General features: G+C 39.1%; 1 protein-coding gene across 1 annotated transcript in view; it reads left to right on the top strand.

The window, feature by feature from the left end:
- lpin2 (lipin 2) overlaps window positions 1–14,549 on the top strand; it is a 53,380-nt gene that overhangs the window by 27,146 nt on the left and 11,685 nt on the right. Inside the window, exons 4-18 of the mRNA XM_072440852.1 lie at window positions 1,339–1,688; window positions 2,505–2,609; window positions 2,687–2,813; window positions 3,265–3,904; window positions 3,999–4,098; window positions 6,439–6,626; window positions 7,054–7,147; window positions 7,235–7,304; window positions 7,380–7,472; window positions 7,671–7,750; window positions 8,173–8,320; window positions 9,246–9,394; window positions 11,686–11,772; window positions 12,540–12,692; window positions 13,936–14,050. Coding sequence (XP_072296953.1) covers window positions 1,339–1,688; window positions 2,505–2,609; window positions 2,687–2,813; window positions 3,265–3,904; window positions 3,999–4,098; window positions 6,439–6,626; window positions 7,054–7,147; window positions 7,235–7,304; window positions 7,380–7,472; window positions 7,671–7,750; window positions 8,173–8,320; window positions 9,246–9,394; window positions 11,686–11,772; window positions 12,540–12,692; window positions 13,936–14,050 — 2,499 coding nt within the window. The remainder of the gene's footprint in view (window positions 1–1,338; window positions 1,689–2,504; window positions 2,610–2,686; window positions 2,814–3,264; window positions 3,905–3,998; window positions 4,099–6,438; window positions 6,627–7,053; window positions 7,148–7,234; window positions 7,305–7,379; window positions 7,473–7,670; window positions 7,751–8,172; window positions 8,321–9,245; window positions 9,395–11,685; window positions 11,773–12,539; window positions 12,693–13,935; window positions 14,051–14,549) is intronic.

The raw sequence follows: 14,549 nt of genomic DNA, 5'->3' as shown, positions 1-14,549 counted from the left end.
ATCTGAAATGTCGATGCCTGTAAAATCCATAACGTAAATTGGGTGTAATTAATTCATACTATTCAACAATACACTAGGGTTTTCATAGTATCAATACCCAGATACGTATCGATACTAAAACTAATATTGAAAATGAATGATAATTTAAAAACAGAACAAAATAATAATCAGATTAACAGAACAAAACCTTTACTGTATAACTTTTGTACTATTTCAGATATAGTTTAAGACCACATGGAGACTTTAAAGGCTGACTCTATTGATAGAGTTGAAGGGTTAGGGTTAAAAAATATAATATATAAATATGTTGTCATTGTGGTAATTTCGTATCTAGCTTGTTCTTTTTTATTTGAATCAACATTTTGGTATCATAACAACAATACTCCACCCTAAAACACTTCCCTTTGATTTTGTTGTTGCCGACAGCTAATACCACAAGTGAAAATGCCTGAGGCTGAGCTCTTACAAGTTCAACACAATTTATCATCCCGCCATCTGTGCCAGAACACGCAGCTCAGGGAGAGGAAGAATGTAAAGCTGCTTTCTGATATGTAACGTGGAAGAGTAACATAATTGCCTCGTAAGATTGACACATAAATGATTCCCCAGTGCGGTTAGAAAATGTATTTAGCTGTTGGGTAAACTGAACGAGTAATGAGTTCAGTGTGTGCAGTTACTCAATGTGACAGCTGAAGTATGAGTCATGTTTGTGTGTCACATGTCCTCATTCACAACAACAACCTCTGTTTAGTGTTGTGTACTTATTGTGTAGATTTATCTTATTGTTTGGCGTTTGGAAAATATGGTTGTGAAAATATTTTTTGCAAACCTCTATATAAAAATGCAATATAGAATTTTTTTATATCTCAGTGTCAAGAAAGTCACTAAATAATTCAAGCAGACCGGCTCAACCTGGGGCCACTAATAAATAACATAAAAATAAATACTGCTGATTCCAAAGCTCCCAGAAATAAATATGGAACAGATACTCCATGTCTAACAAGACCAAATGTCATCAATTATCTCAAATATGGGATCAAAACACTATGTGTCGTTTGTACCATGTAACCATCTGCATTTATAAACTACATTTGAAGGGTATAAAGCCATATTTAAGATATACATTTCCAATATTCCCCACATCATCCCTGAAATCATTCCGCGAGCCCCAGGTTGAGAAGCACTAGACTAAACGACTAAAGGCTGAATTTTATCATCGCTTTTATAAGTTATGACAATATTTGGGGAGGGTATCATAGAGAGTATCTAAGAAATAATTTAGCTCCCTAACGACGTGTACAACTCGCTGTCTAACTCGCTGCGATCCTGTATCTCCAGCAGGCTGTCCCGGCCCACCTCGCCACCTCCCCGATCCCCACCGAGAGCCACCTTTTCTGGATCTCTGAGGTGGAACACAGGGCCCCTAAAGACCTGGAGGACGACCAGGGCGACCCGGACGACCCCCCCGAACCCTCCACCTCCAGCACTGTGAGCACCAAGAAGAAGAGGCGGAGGAGGAGGAAGCACAAGGGCGACCCGCGCAGAGAGGAGCTGACTCCGCCCATGTCTGCTGCTAATGCTAACGCTGCTAACAACACACCTGCTGCTTCGTCCGGCAACGGGCAAAACGAGGAGATTTTTGAGATGGACATGAGCTCGGATGAGGACACAGCCAATCATGTATCGAGGTAAGTGTTTAAAAACTTAAATATGAAGTCTTTAGAGCCCATGCTACGTGCTCAATTAGCCATAATGACATAATATACTTGTTTGTGTTAAGATGATGTTTACACCACCATCTATACAAAAAAAAAAAAAAACACAAACAGAACAAAATGCAACCAAAATGCAAATCATACTATTCGATTTGACATTGTAAAATCAAATAGAATCTAGTCTAAATCGTATCATGAAGTATCAAAAGTGAGTTTGAAGTTTTAGTACCATGACACCGACACTTATTTTTAAAACCGTTTCAAAGTCAATGCTTTAAATATTTTTCTCTTGTCATCTGTGGTCATTGATTTACACTGTATGTGCAGTATCTACATGGCACATAGTCAGTGCAGCCTAATTGCTTCATCAATCCGGCCTCGACAGTGCAATGCTACTCTAATGTTACAGCTAATGGCAGCGCTGGTGGTAACGTGAGAGCAGACAGAGAGTGAGAGGGGAAACCTGCTTTGACATGGACCCAGATCAGCTTTCAGGAACGGGAGCATACAATACAACACTTTAAATGGCTTTAAAACGTATTCAAAATATGTAGGGTTGCACAATTAGTATTATTGCCATGTTGGATGAAAAACCATTCTCGTTTTGTTAAAATTAATAGCATTTTTAAACATTCCCAATAAAATTCAACATACTGGTTGTTATGTAATGGAATAAACATTTCAAAAAGTAGTTTTATAAATGGGTGTTAACATCATTTAGTGGATACAAAACAATTTAGAATTATTACAGTAAATCATTGTGTTTATTAATCGTTATTGCTCTTGTAGGTCACCTTCAGGCAACACAATGAAAGACACGGAGTCCAAAAAGCATTCTCCCAGACACAGCCTGGACTATCCGGTTTCAGATGGAGACTGGCCTCCAGACGACAGGTACACGACCACACAACACGCAGACAGTTTTGCTCATGTTCTGCTCAAGTCTTATTTTACACCGTTACCTTTCGCAGTCACGATTTGTCCGAGGCCTTCTCTCCCAAAAGTGACTCTGAGCTTATGGTTCGACCCTCGGACAGCCTTCTCAGGGCGGAGTCTCACATCCAGTGGACCTGGGGAGAGTTTCCTGAAACAACAAGGGTTTGTTTGAATACTCATCTTTACAACACAAAGATCTTAACAACAGCACATTATTTTGTGGACATAAGTAGTCTCAGCCTGGCAGGACGTGTTACAATATGTGGCAAATAAGGACATTGCATAACATAACTTCCTCTACGCGGGCTCCAGAGCTGCAAGTTTACATGTCCAGAAAAGTTAAATTGTTTAAGTTTGTAAAAGTCTGAATATGATACCATAATAATTACCAGTAATTTGTCAAAACCGTAACAGATAGCATAACAGATTGTCTGCCCAAAAGAAAAAATATATATCTAAATAAATGATTGGGAAAGGCTTGTTTATACTTTATTATTTTTTATCTCAAGATACCATTCTGATAAGTTGGAGGTTTTTCAATAAATGCATGATTTCACTTCTCCTTATAGTAAGCTTGATCTATTATTTTTTTTCTTTCTTTTTTCCCCTGTAGTTGACCAAAAAGGAGAAACCAGAAGTGAGAACGATCACCATTACACCGACAGAAAGCACGCACTTTCGAGTGATCCTCAGTTCAGAAGCCATGGAAGCAGACTCTGATCTGGGGACGAGCGATTCTGCTGCTGCTACTACTTCACAGTGCACTATAGTCAAACCAGAACCTCGCACGCCTGTCCCCGCCGTCTCACCCGTCCCCACCATCTCACCCGTCCCCACCATGTCACCCGCCCCCACCGTCTCACCCGTCCCCGCTGCTGTCTCACCCGTCCCCACTGACGCACCCATGCCCGATGTCTCACCAGTCCCCATTTTCTCACCCGTACCCATTGTCTCACCCGTACCCATCGTCCCCACTGTTCCTACTGTCCCCACCGTCGCACCCGTTCCCACTCTCGCACTCGTCCCCATTGTCTCATCGGTCCCCACTGACTCACCCGTCCCCAGTGTCTCACCCGTCCCCACCGTCGCACCCGTTGCACCTTTAGACCCCTTAAACCCCAGTCCTGGTCCTGGTCCAGATTCCGCCTTGGGCCTACTTAGTCCCACCGAGCCCCTGGATGTGCTGCCCTCTGGTGTCACCACCTCCACGCCTTCACCCAACCCTCTGACCGATTCACCCTCCAAGAAGAAGGGTACGTTGTTTATCTCATTCTCATTTCTACACATCTCTCTACAAATGTGTTTTTTGTTGAGCTGGAAAATGACATTTCCGAAACTTGCCCGCAGGAGTCCCGAAGAGGAGCCAGCACCAGGGCCCTGAAGATATTTACCTGGATGACTTGAATGTACTTGAGCCTGATGTTGCTGCACGATATTTTCCCAAGAGGCGAGTTTGTACACGCAAGGAAAAGTGATGCGTTTCTTATGTTGCCCTTGGGGTTGAATTTTGGATTTTCTTTTGTTGACATGGTGTTTGAGGATACAGCAGCCAATAATGCAGATGTTATGTAGGCGTGGAGACTGCCCAATTCTTATATACTAGTTCAAGATTTCAGTTTGTTGCAGTAGTTTTTATGAGCAAAAACTACCCAGAACGCAGATAGAACACACAACAATCTGGTGTCTGGAAACATTTCGTCCATCCCCAGATGCATCTCAATAAGAATTACCTTTAAAAACAAACCAAAAAACGTGATAGATTTCCCCTGTAGCCCCCAGAAAGCATGGCCATGGGGATCATCATCTAAAAATTAGAAGAGGCAAGGCAAGGCAAGGCAAGGCAAGTTTATTTGTAGAGCACATTTCATACACAAGGCAATTCAAAGTGCTTCACACAGCAGGAAAAATGCATTCAAATCACAAAGAAATTACAGAAACAGAAATACAATAAAATTAACAAAATTAAAAATTATCAATCCAACTGATTTTCTAAACTAATAAAATCACAAACAAAAGAGAAGAGTGCAAAGATAAAAATTAACTACAATAAAATTAACTAAATTAAAAATTATCAATCCAACTGATTTTCTAAACTAATAAAATCACAAACAAAAGAGAAGAGTGCAAAGAAAAAATCCTTTCAGTCATATGCGCAGCTAAACAAAACTGTTTTTAGCTTAGATTTGAACATTGTCAGAGTAGAAGCCTGTCTCACATCTTCAGGAAGACTGTTCCAGATTTTAGCTGCATAAAACTGAAACGCAGATTCCCCATGTTTTGTCCTGACTCTGGGCACCCGCAGGAGGCCGGTCCCTGAGGTCCTCAGAGTCCGAGATGGTTCATATGGCACTAACATATCCAAGATGTACTTTGGTGCTAGGCCATGGAGAGACTTGTACACAAGCAGAGCTGCTTTAAAGTCTATTCTCTGAGCCACAGGGAGCCAGTGCAGAGACCTGAGAACAGGACTAATGTGATCATACTTCCTGGTTCTGGTCAGGACCCGAGCAGCAGCGTTCTGGATGTACTGAAGCTGTTTTACAGCTCGTTTGGAGAGACCAGTGAGCAGGCCGTTACAGTAGTCTAATCTACTGGAGACAAACGCGTGGATAAGTCTCTCTAAATCTGGTTTTGACACTATATTTTTGATTTTGGCAATGTTTTTTAGATGGTAAAAAGCTGCTGATGTTATTGATTTGACGTGGCAATTAAAGTTCAAGTCTGAGTCCATTATTACCCCCAGATTTCTAATTTGGTTTGTAGGTTTTAGAGCGAGACTCTGGAGGTGACCGCTAACACTTTCTCTTTGTTTCTGTGGGCCAAAAACGATTATTTCAGTCTTGTCTGAGTTCAGCTGGAGAAAGTTGTTTTGCATCCACAAACTGATCTGTTGGATGCAGTGACAGAGTGAATCTACTGGTCCATAGTCACCTGCCGATAGTGAAACATAGATCTGAGTGTCGTCTGCATAATTGTGATAGGACACATTTTCACTGCGTATCAACTGACCCAACGGCAGCATGTAGAGGTTGAACAGAAGGGGACCCAGGACTGACCCTTGGGGCACTCCACAGGTCAGGGTCATGTGGTCTGAGACACAGCTACCAATTTCAACAAAGTACTTCCTGTCTTCCAGATAGGACCTTAACCAGTTTAGGGCAGTGCCAGTGATGCCCACCCAGTCCTCTAGTCTCTGTAAGAGGATCCCATGATCGACAGTGTCAAAAGCAGCACTCAGATCTAACAGAATTAAGACTGAGGCTTTGCCCGTGTCAGTGTTCAGGCGGATGTCATTTGTCACCTTGACAAGAGCAGTCTCAGTGCTGTGATGAGGTCTAAAACCTGACTGAAAAACATCAAATGAGAGTAAAAAGAGTACTATAAAACTTTTTCTGGTCGGGATTCAACTATATGCAGCATTCAAATTAAATAGTATTTTTAATTACTAATAAAATACATTCAAACTTGAAAGTGGCCTGGTTGTAGAAGGACCCCTCAGCAGAAAGTTACATAGTGCACCTTTAAGTAGTAATAATAATAAAATAAAATGATAACAATAACAATAATAAATATAATAATGATAAATAATAAAGATTAAAATAATTAAAAAAATAATAATAATACTAGTAAATAGAAATATCTGTAATAAATAATAACAAATAATGTATAAATAATAATAATACTAATAATGCATAAATAATGCATAAATAATACTAATGATGATAATAATAATAATAATACAAATAATAATAATTAATGTCACCTTTTGTACGTTTCTCTTTCACAGTGAGTCTGAAGCTGCCACTAAACACTGGATGGAGTCGGGGATGCATTCGGGGTCTCAGTCGCCTCAGTCTGTGGGCAGCGCGGCGGCGGACAGTGGGACCGAGTGTCTGTCGGACTCGGCCTCAGACCTGCCCGACGTCACTCTGTCCCTGTGCGGGGGCCTCACCGAGAACGCAGAGATATCCAAAGGTATTCGCCATGAACAATAATACACCTTTATTTTGTAAGTGTAGCAATTTAAAAGCAAAAGAAACAAATAACAGAAACAAATTAAATGTTCCTATCATATTGTTTACGATGATATTCCGAACAACTTACATAAACATGTTAACAGTATTTCATTGTATGTTGTCTGTCCATTTTTACTTTTTTATTAATTATAAGCTATAATCATAGTATAAAGTTGTTTGAGGGAATTTGTACCATAAATTTGTATGACTTTGAACCAAACTAATTGGAAAAAAAAATACTTAAATGACATAAAAATGTAGTTTATATGTTATTTGAAAGTTAAAAAACATAGATAAAAGGTTTATTTGTGTCGTTAAGGACCTTTTACCTTGAGATATGTTGCTCACTCTCTGCCCTTTGTATCTCAACATTTCTCCTGCCACAGAAAGGTTCATGGAGCATATCATTACCTATCATGAGTTTGCTGAAAACCCGGCAATTATAGATAACCCCAATCTGGTTGTCAAGATAGGAAATCGGTAAGTTACTGTTTATTACCGTTAGTACAAGTACTGTGTATTTATAGAAGCAAAGTTTTAATAATGAATTATCGTCTGTCTCTGCAGATATTATAACTGGACACTCGCTGCACCCTTAATTTTAAGTCTTCAAGCATTTCAGAAAAACTTACCAAAGGTACACAAGGAATAAGATCCTGGGTTTGAAAATAATGTTTTTTTTTACTAAATGGATGCGTCTTTTAATCGTTAGGCTACAGAAGAGGCCTGGATGAAAGAGAAAATGCCAAAGAAGTCAGGACGCTGGTGGTTCTGGCGAAAACGGGCGGACAGTACAATCAAACAGGTATAAATGACATATCCCCATCTAAATTAAACATAATAATGAAATGTATAAAGAGACACGGTGATGACTGATGAGGAATAGCTGTGTTGTATATGACATGTTTTTGACAATACGTTTTCTGTATGGTGTTGTTTTTTTGTTTTTTTTGGTTGCCTTTTTTATTTTCTAAGAATTAATAGTTTTGTTTTTGTCAAACAGTCGGAGACAAAGCTTGAAACCAAGGAGGAATCCCACTTAGATGAAGGACCATCGCTTCCCCAGGACAAAATGCCCTTAATGTAAGACAAACAAATACTGCACTTGGTTGTGACTGAAATATACAGAATATTACAATGAAGTGAAAGAACTTAATAGACTTTAAGAAACAGAAAGAAAAAAACAACAATTATTAATTATTCATACATACACACGAACAAAGTAGAATGAAATTATAGTATATAAATGTTGTTTAGTACGACTTTATAATAACTACACCTTAATCGTCCTAATAAATATAAATAAAGACTAATTTCATAAGCAACAATTACTTTATTAAGCATAGTAACTACTTAAGAGGTTAGGAGTTGGGGTTATAATTAAGTAGTTACAAAGGCAGAATCATATTTAATAAACTATTTGCTCATGATAATTTAGGTCTTTGTTCGTGCTTTATTAAGGCTTTTAAAAGTGCAGTTATTGAATTGTCATGTTCTTTGCGCAGCGCTAAAGTCGGAGACTCGTCCAGTGATGAGGAGTCGAAGGAGGTGAGCGCCGCCTCGTGTCAGGACCGACTTCAGTCCGCAGAACCTCAGCACCACACGACCCAGCTCACCTACAGGAAGTCGCTACGTCTCTCCTCGGACCAGATCGTAAGTCCAACAGAAACATACTTATGGAGAACACAGTCACAATCATTTGTCCTGTTGTTGACGCCATCAGAGCACTTTCGATAGACAATTGTGTTTCCATTGTTAATCGCTATGGTGACATTCCTTGCAGTGTGAAACCTGTATGATTTTCCGGACGTTTCCATCACATATAAACATAAACCTTTGTCCAATTATTTATAGTTAAATATAAATCAGCTGGATAGAACACGTCCTGCCTTCATATTATCATTCCTGTAATACTGTCAGTAAACTATCTCAACCAGGCCTCAAATTCCTCTAGTAGACTGGAGCGCCATCTGCTGGTCGTCTGTAAACTATATTGCACTTATAATAACTGTCCTGCAGGTGGCTCCAAAGCCCTGTGCTTATGCATTCCTTTGAGGAGAGAAAGTCCCAGAATGATGAATGAATGTTACATGTCCTCCCTCATACACAGAATGTACACCCGTCACGAGATATTTTAATGTAGTATTTTAAATAATATGTATATTAAAACATATACTGGTATATATATTATTATATTTCAACACAACTTATGTTTTGTCTTCAGAATACACATATAAATCTGTTAAAATCAAATAATATAGATTGATTAATGTTTTTCTTATTATTTCTTCGTATTACTATTATTTATTTATTTTTTGGGAGAAAATGTTTTATTCTGAGAGCATAGAAATAGTTCCTAACAGTGCAACGCCAAATCCTATGTGTAAAACCAGTTCACTCTAAAGCCACTATCAGGGCTTTGTATTGCTATTCAGTTGTGATTATAGACTTTTTTTAAACCATCAAGCGCACATGTCGCAGCAATTATACAACATATTGAACAAACGGTGTATATGAACAAATAAACATGTGAAATTTGGTGCTGCAGATGTGTGACATGGAGTTGTGTGTGTTTTAGGCCAGTCTGAAGCTGAGGGAGGGTCCGAACGATGTGACGTTCAGCATCACGACTCAGTACCAGGGCACGTGTCGCTGCGAGGGCACCATCTACCTGTGGAACTGGGACGACAAAGTGATCATCTCAGACATCGACGGCACCATCACCAAGTATGTGCTCAATACAATCACAGCAACATTTACGTGGGAACATTGGCAAAACAAATATTAACTACAAGAGGGTGTATTGTTTAAATAAGGCTGCAAATAATGTAGAATTAAAACAAAAATGTACAAAATATGTGAAACCATTTACATAAAGCAGTTCATTATGTTTATTGTCATTTCAAACTGTAATGGAAAATAGAGAATTGGATAAAAATACCCAAAGTTTCATTTATAGTTATGGAGTGGCTTTAGCTGTGCTCTGCGCTCTGGTTCATTCAGAAAAGAAAAGTGTGCCAGCGCTGGAGCCGCTGGTGACTCAGACTGCAGGTGGAGGGAATATTTTTACACCTCGCTCGCTCTCGGCCTCAGAGGCAGCAGCTGAAGCTTCGAGCTGCGCTACTTTTACAGCTGCCGTGTATTTTATCATTTCTATTTTAACACTGGGTTTTTATAAAACTGCAGCAGATCTAAAGTTATACAAATAGTCAAAGCAAATACCCAGAGTGATTACCCGGACTGCATATATTTATACAATTTATTGTTATTGTTTTTTTTTTTGTGGGGTTGCACATTATCATAATTGAATGGAAATCACTATGTGAGTTGGCACGATTATCAAAATGCAAAGGCTGCAATAATTTAGATAATAGAAAAAATATTTCTTTTGCCAGAGGTTTAGGGCTTTGCAAATATGTTCTGGGGTTCTTGTATTAGTTAATCCATCATGTTTCTGCCTTTTCTCAGACGTGATCTTCCCAGCGAGTTGTTTGCAATGTGCACTTTGAACAGAATTTTAGTTTTTTTATATCTAATTGCGAGGGCAATACTAGAAATAGAACAATCACAATTAAAACATTTTCCAACAACGTCCCAAAATTACATTTTTTCCCATTTATCCAGATCAACTATTAAACTTTAGTCATTTATGTATAATATACAACTATATAAAAACAAATTTGTGTCAACTTGGTGTAACTTTCTAACATCTTTTAACAAGACTGTTTATGAAGCTCTTGCCTCAATACATTAACATCAAAGATTATGCATCTAATGATCGCTTAATTCAATTTTTGTAACACCTTCCTCGTCTTTGAAAGCCTCATCATTACCCCTTGTTTGAGAAGCCGGCCTTGATTAAGCCCATAAACCTGCCTCTGTTTACGTTCGGCGTTTAATTATCCCCAAAGTGAGGAGCGGGTTCTCATTTGGAGCTAAACTTGACACCGCGCTGTGTCCGGAACAGGAGGTGGCCGCCCGCGCTGACCGGACCTTGTTATCCGCCTTGACCCCATTGGCCAACCTGTGACATGTGCGGCTCTCTTTGAGTAATAAGGAAGAGCACAGTGGCTATAATGAGCCTATTTGCATTTGGACATGAGGCCACGCTCGGCCATAAGCAGACAGCTCCGCTCTTATGGCTGATGCGCTCTCATTACCCGGTCGCTCTCTTTGCTGTTTAGAATGAAAAGTATCGATGAGGAGATGACGTGACCTTCTTTAAACCCGTTAAACGCACACATTATAGGATTCACAGAGCTAGGCAGTGGTTCCCAAGAGATTGTACGTGGACATATGGTGATAATCAATCATTTCATATGCTTAAATCCTGATGCTCTCGTGTTTGTTGAGTTTGAAAATGAGAAAATCCAAGATGCTAGAGCTGCTCGTTCAATGTATAATGGCCAGAACAATGATTTTGGGGTTGAATATTTACCGTGAGTACATTTTCTTCTGGGAATTTAATGTGCTGATATTTTGATGAAGCACAGTAAGATCTGAGCTTTAGAGAGTTGAATAAGTCGCTTCTATGACAGATTACAAATACTAACTAACGACTAAATCATTTGGCCTTGTAATTTTTGCTGGCAGCTCACATTTTTCAAAGATATACGTTTTGAAAAGGGTTTTTTGCTGGGATTCTGCGGCGTTAGAGTTGTGTCAGTGGCATAAAGAGGTTTCAAAATGATCGTTTATCGAAATAGTTTCATGCAGCAATATATTGCATTTCAATTAATTGTAACTGCAACCAATACATTCAATTATATAACTATTTTAAACTTAAATAAATAGGACAAATTGGACATTTCCTGATAGTTTTAACATGGTCTTGGTCTTAATCAGAGATAGAATTAGAGCACGTGGTGATATCCAAGTTATTTTGATAGTCTTAGCACTCATTTGTTACTGTTACTTTTTATTTAGATAAGTTTAATTAAGTTATTGTTTGGAAATCAAAATTGTTTTTTTTGCCCTATTGTTTTTTTTCCTAATATGATTTTTCCCCTCTCGTTTAGGTCTGATGTATTCGGTCAGATTTTGCCTCAGCTGGGGAAGGACTGGACTCATCAGGGCATCGCTAAACTCTACCACTCTGTTGCCGAGTAAGTGTCGTACAGCGCTCATTAATCTGAGGAACAAACTATCTGGAAAAAGACAGACTGTTTGCCACTGGCTCTGACCAAAATGCACTCGCTTTTGACCCAATTAAATGACTACTTTAAACTTATATAGTTGGAAAATTAGTCCTATTCAGAACAAGAATTAGAGCACATAATATAAACAAAAGTGCTATAATAAGGCTGCAACGATCGATCGACTAATTGTGATTTGTTAGATAATCATGGTTGTATTTGGATAATCGTTATTCTGGACTCTAAAAGCACATACAAGACCTTTTCCAACAAAGACAGCAACTTTATTGAATCACAATCTCAGATTTTCATCACTAATACACTTTATTCTCAAATATTCTCTGTCTTGAAGCCTTTAGTCCCCACATTTGAACCTTTATTTGGTTAAAATGTATTTAAATAGTCTTAATGTATAATAGAAATAATCGCAGACTTATCAACTACTAAAATAATTGCCTTTTCCAGCCCTATCAAGTGTTGAGTGTTACATTATGCAGTATTAAACAGTGTTTTTCTGTCATTGTGGTATGAAAATCGGTTTCAAAGCTTCTCCTTAGCATCTGAATTGAATTCAAATGTTTGTATCGCGACTCCATTCTGCAGCATTTCCCAAGGCACTTTGAGTGTCTCATCTATTCTTAGTCTCTCTAATGATGATGATGATTATGATGATAATGATGGTGATGGTGTTGAGTCCAGTCGCTCCTTAATGAGCCCTCTTCTGTGTCCGCGCTCAGGAACGGCTACAAGTTCCTGTACTGCTCTGCGCGGGCGATTGGGATGGCTGACATGACACGCAGCTACCTGCTGTGGGTCAACGACGGTGGGATCATTCTGCCCCGCGGGCCCCTCATGCTCTCTCCCAGCAGCCTCTTCTCCGCCTTTCACAGGTAAAACACATCCGCAGTCACACTTGTACTGAGGTTCAGCTGTTTGGATTAGGGCTCTAGCTCAGGCATAATTGTTGTCCAAACCTTTCATTGCTCCGTTCAGTAAACCAGCATCGTATTTTCCGCACTATAAGGCACTGGATTTTAAGGTGCACTGTCAATGAATGATCTATTTTAGATCATTTTTCACATATAAAGCGCACCGGACTATAAGGCGCATTAAGCCAAACAAAACGTGTACCACATATGGTATATGAAAACACCAGTGAAGAGCATTTAGAAAATAAAATATACAAAAATATACCTATTCTAGACTATACCTATACTCAAAATATCAATATTGTGATGTATGACAATAAAGGAATATCTTATCTTATCGATACAGAATTTCTTAAACAATATAAATTAAACTGATATTAACTTGTGACTGCTGCATTTAGGCTGAATCTGCAGCTGAAATCTTGAACTATTCATATGGCAATTGTATTCTGATATTAGAATTCCAATGCATTTTGTTATTCTACATAAAAAAACATAAATTTAATCAACTTTAACCCTGGTTTTAAAGGATGTGCATGTATCAGGACACGTATCGTATCAGGATCTGAGTATTATGACTTGTATTATGACTTGTATCGTCTCGTGACACTAAACTGTGTCATGTGTCAGTATTTCAGAATGTACAGTCCATTATGTATTTCTTCTTTATACAAACTGTGGGTGCTCTTTTGTTTAGGGACGACAAAACCCTGTAGAATAAGGCATAATAAGGGCTTAATTGTTATGTGCAACCACCCAAACTGAAGTGTTAGCGAAACGTCTGTTGCGTCACAAACCAGATAATAAAACAGATTACAGTACACAACTACAGTCTAGTTTGTACTTTGTGACCTGCACTTGACTTGAATCTTGTAACTTCAGATATAAAAGTGCCTGCATGCCTTTTACTTCATACTGTGCATCGTAAAAGCAGCTATTTGTGGAATAAAATCGGACAAAAAGATGCATTTAAAGGCATTTTGTGGGATGAGAACCATAAGTCAACAACGTCCAGGTTTTTTACCCAATCAGAGACGTCGTTAGGTGAGAACTATGTGGAAATGAGCTCCTGAGACGATCCCAGACGAGTTTCTCTGTCCGTGTTCAACATCAGAGCGAGAGAAAGAACACGTTCGCCTTGTTTTGCCTCGTGCTTCAAAATCGCCACCAGTCCTAATCAAAGTCCTTTCTATTCGTCCTCCAGGGAAGTTATCGAGAAGAAACCTGAAATCTTTAAGATCGAATGCCTTACGGACATCAAGAACCTGTTCCAGCTCAACAAGCAGCCGTTCCACGCCGCGTTTGGGAACAGGACTAATGTGAGTAACACACACTCGTCTACAGCGGGTCACGGCGTCTCCATCGAGATACGGTTACTCCGCACAGGAATATCAGGATGACGCCGGGCAAACGCATCATATCGGCGTCGAGTGAGGTCATAAACGGAGATGAGTCTAGTGCGGCGGAAACTCGAGCAGTTTCAGAAATCAAAAACCCGTAAAAGGCAGTTTTGTTTTTAATCTGCAGCGCTCCGTCAGAGATATTTTGGAGTGAAACGCTGTCAAGAGGGAGCGTATTTGATCGCTGTGTGACGTCTCTCTCAGCTTGACTCTGGTTTTCCATTCCCTGTATCAAATAGAAAGATCTCCTCTGCATAAGACATTCTGAACGAGAGCTAAGCGCCGAGAATACTTTATTTATTGTGATTGAGGGAGACGTTACAATTGTATAAGCGTTTGAATTTGTAAAAGACGGTGGTTATCGCTACAGAGGGAACAATATGTGGTTTTAATTATTCTATAAATCACAATGTGAAAT

Source organism: Eucyclogobius newberryi, unplaced genomic scaffold (genome assembly GCF_026437365.1).
Source record: "Eucyclogobius newberryi isolate DKJ021-1_F unplaced genomic scaffold, fEucNew1.0.hap1 SCAF_12, whole genome shotgun sequence".
NCBI lineage: Eukaryota > Metazoa > Chordata > Actinopteri > Gobiiformes > Gobiidae > Eucyclogobius > Eucyclogobius newberryi.
The sequence above is the reverse complement of the archived record's forward strand: the minus strand, read 5'-3'. Positions and strand labels throughout refer to the sequence as shown.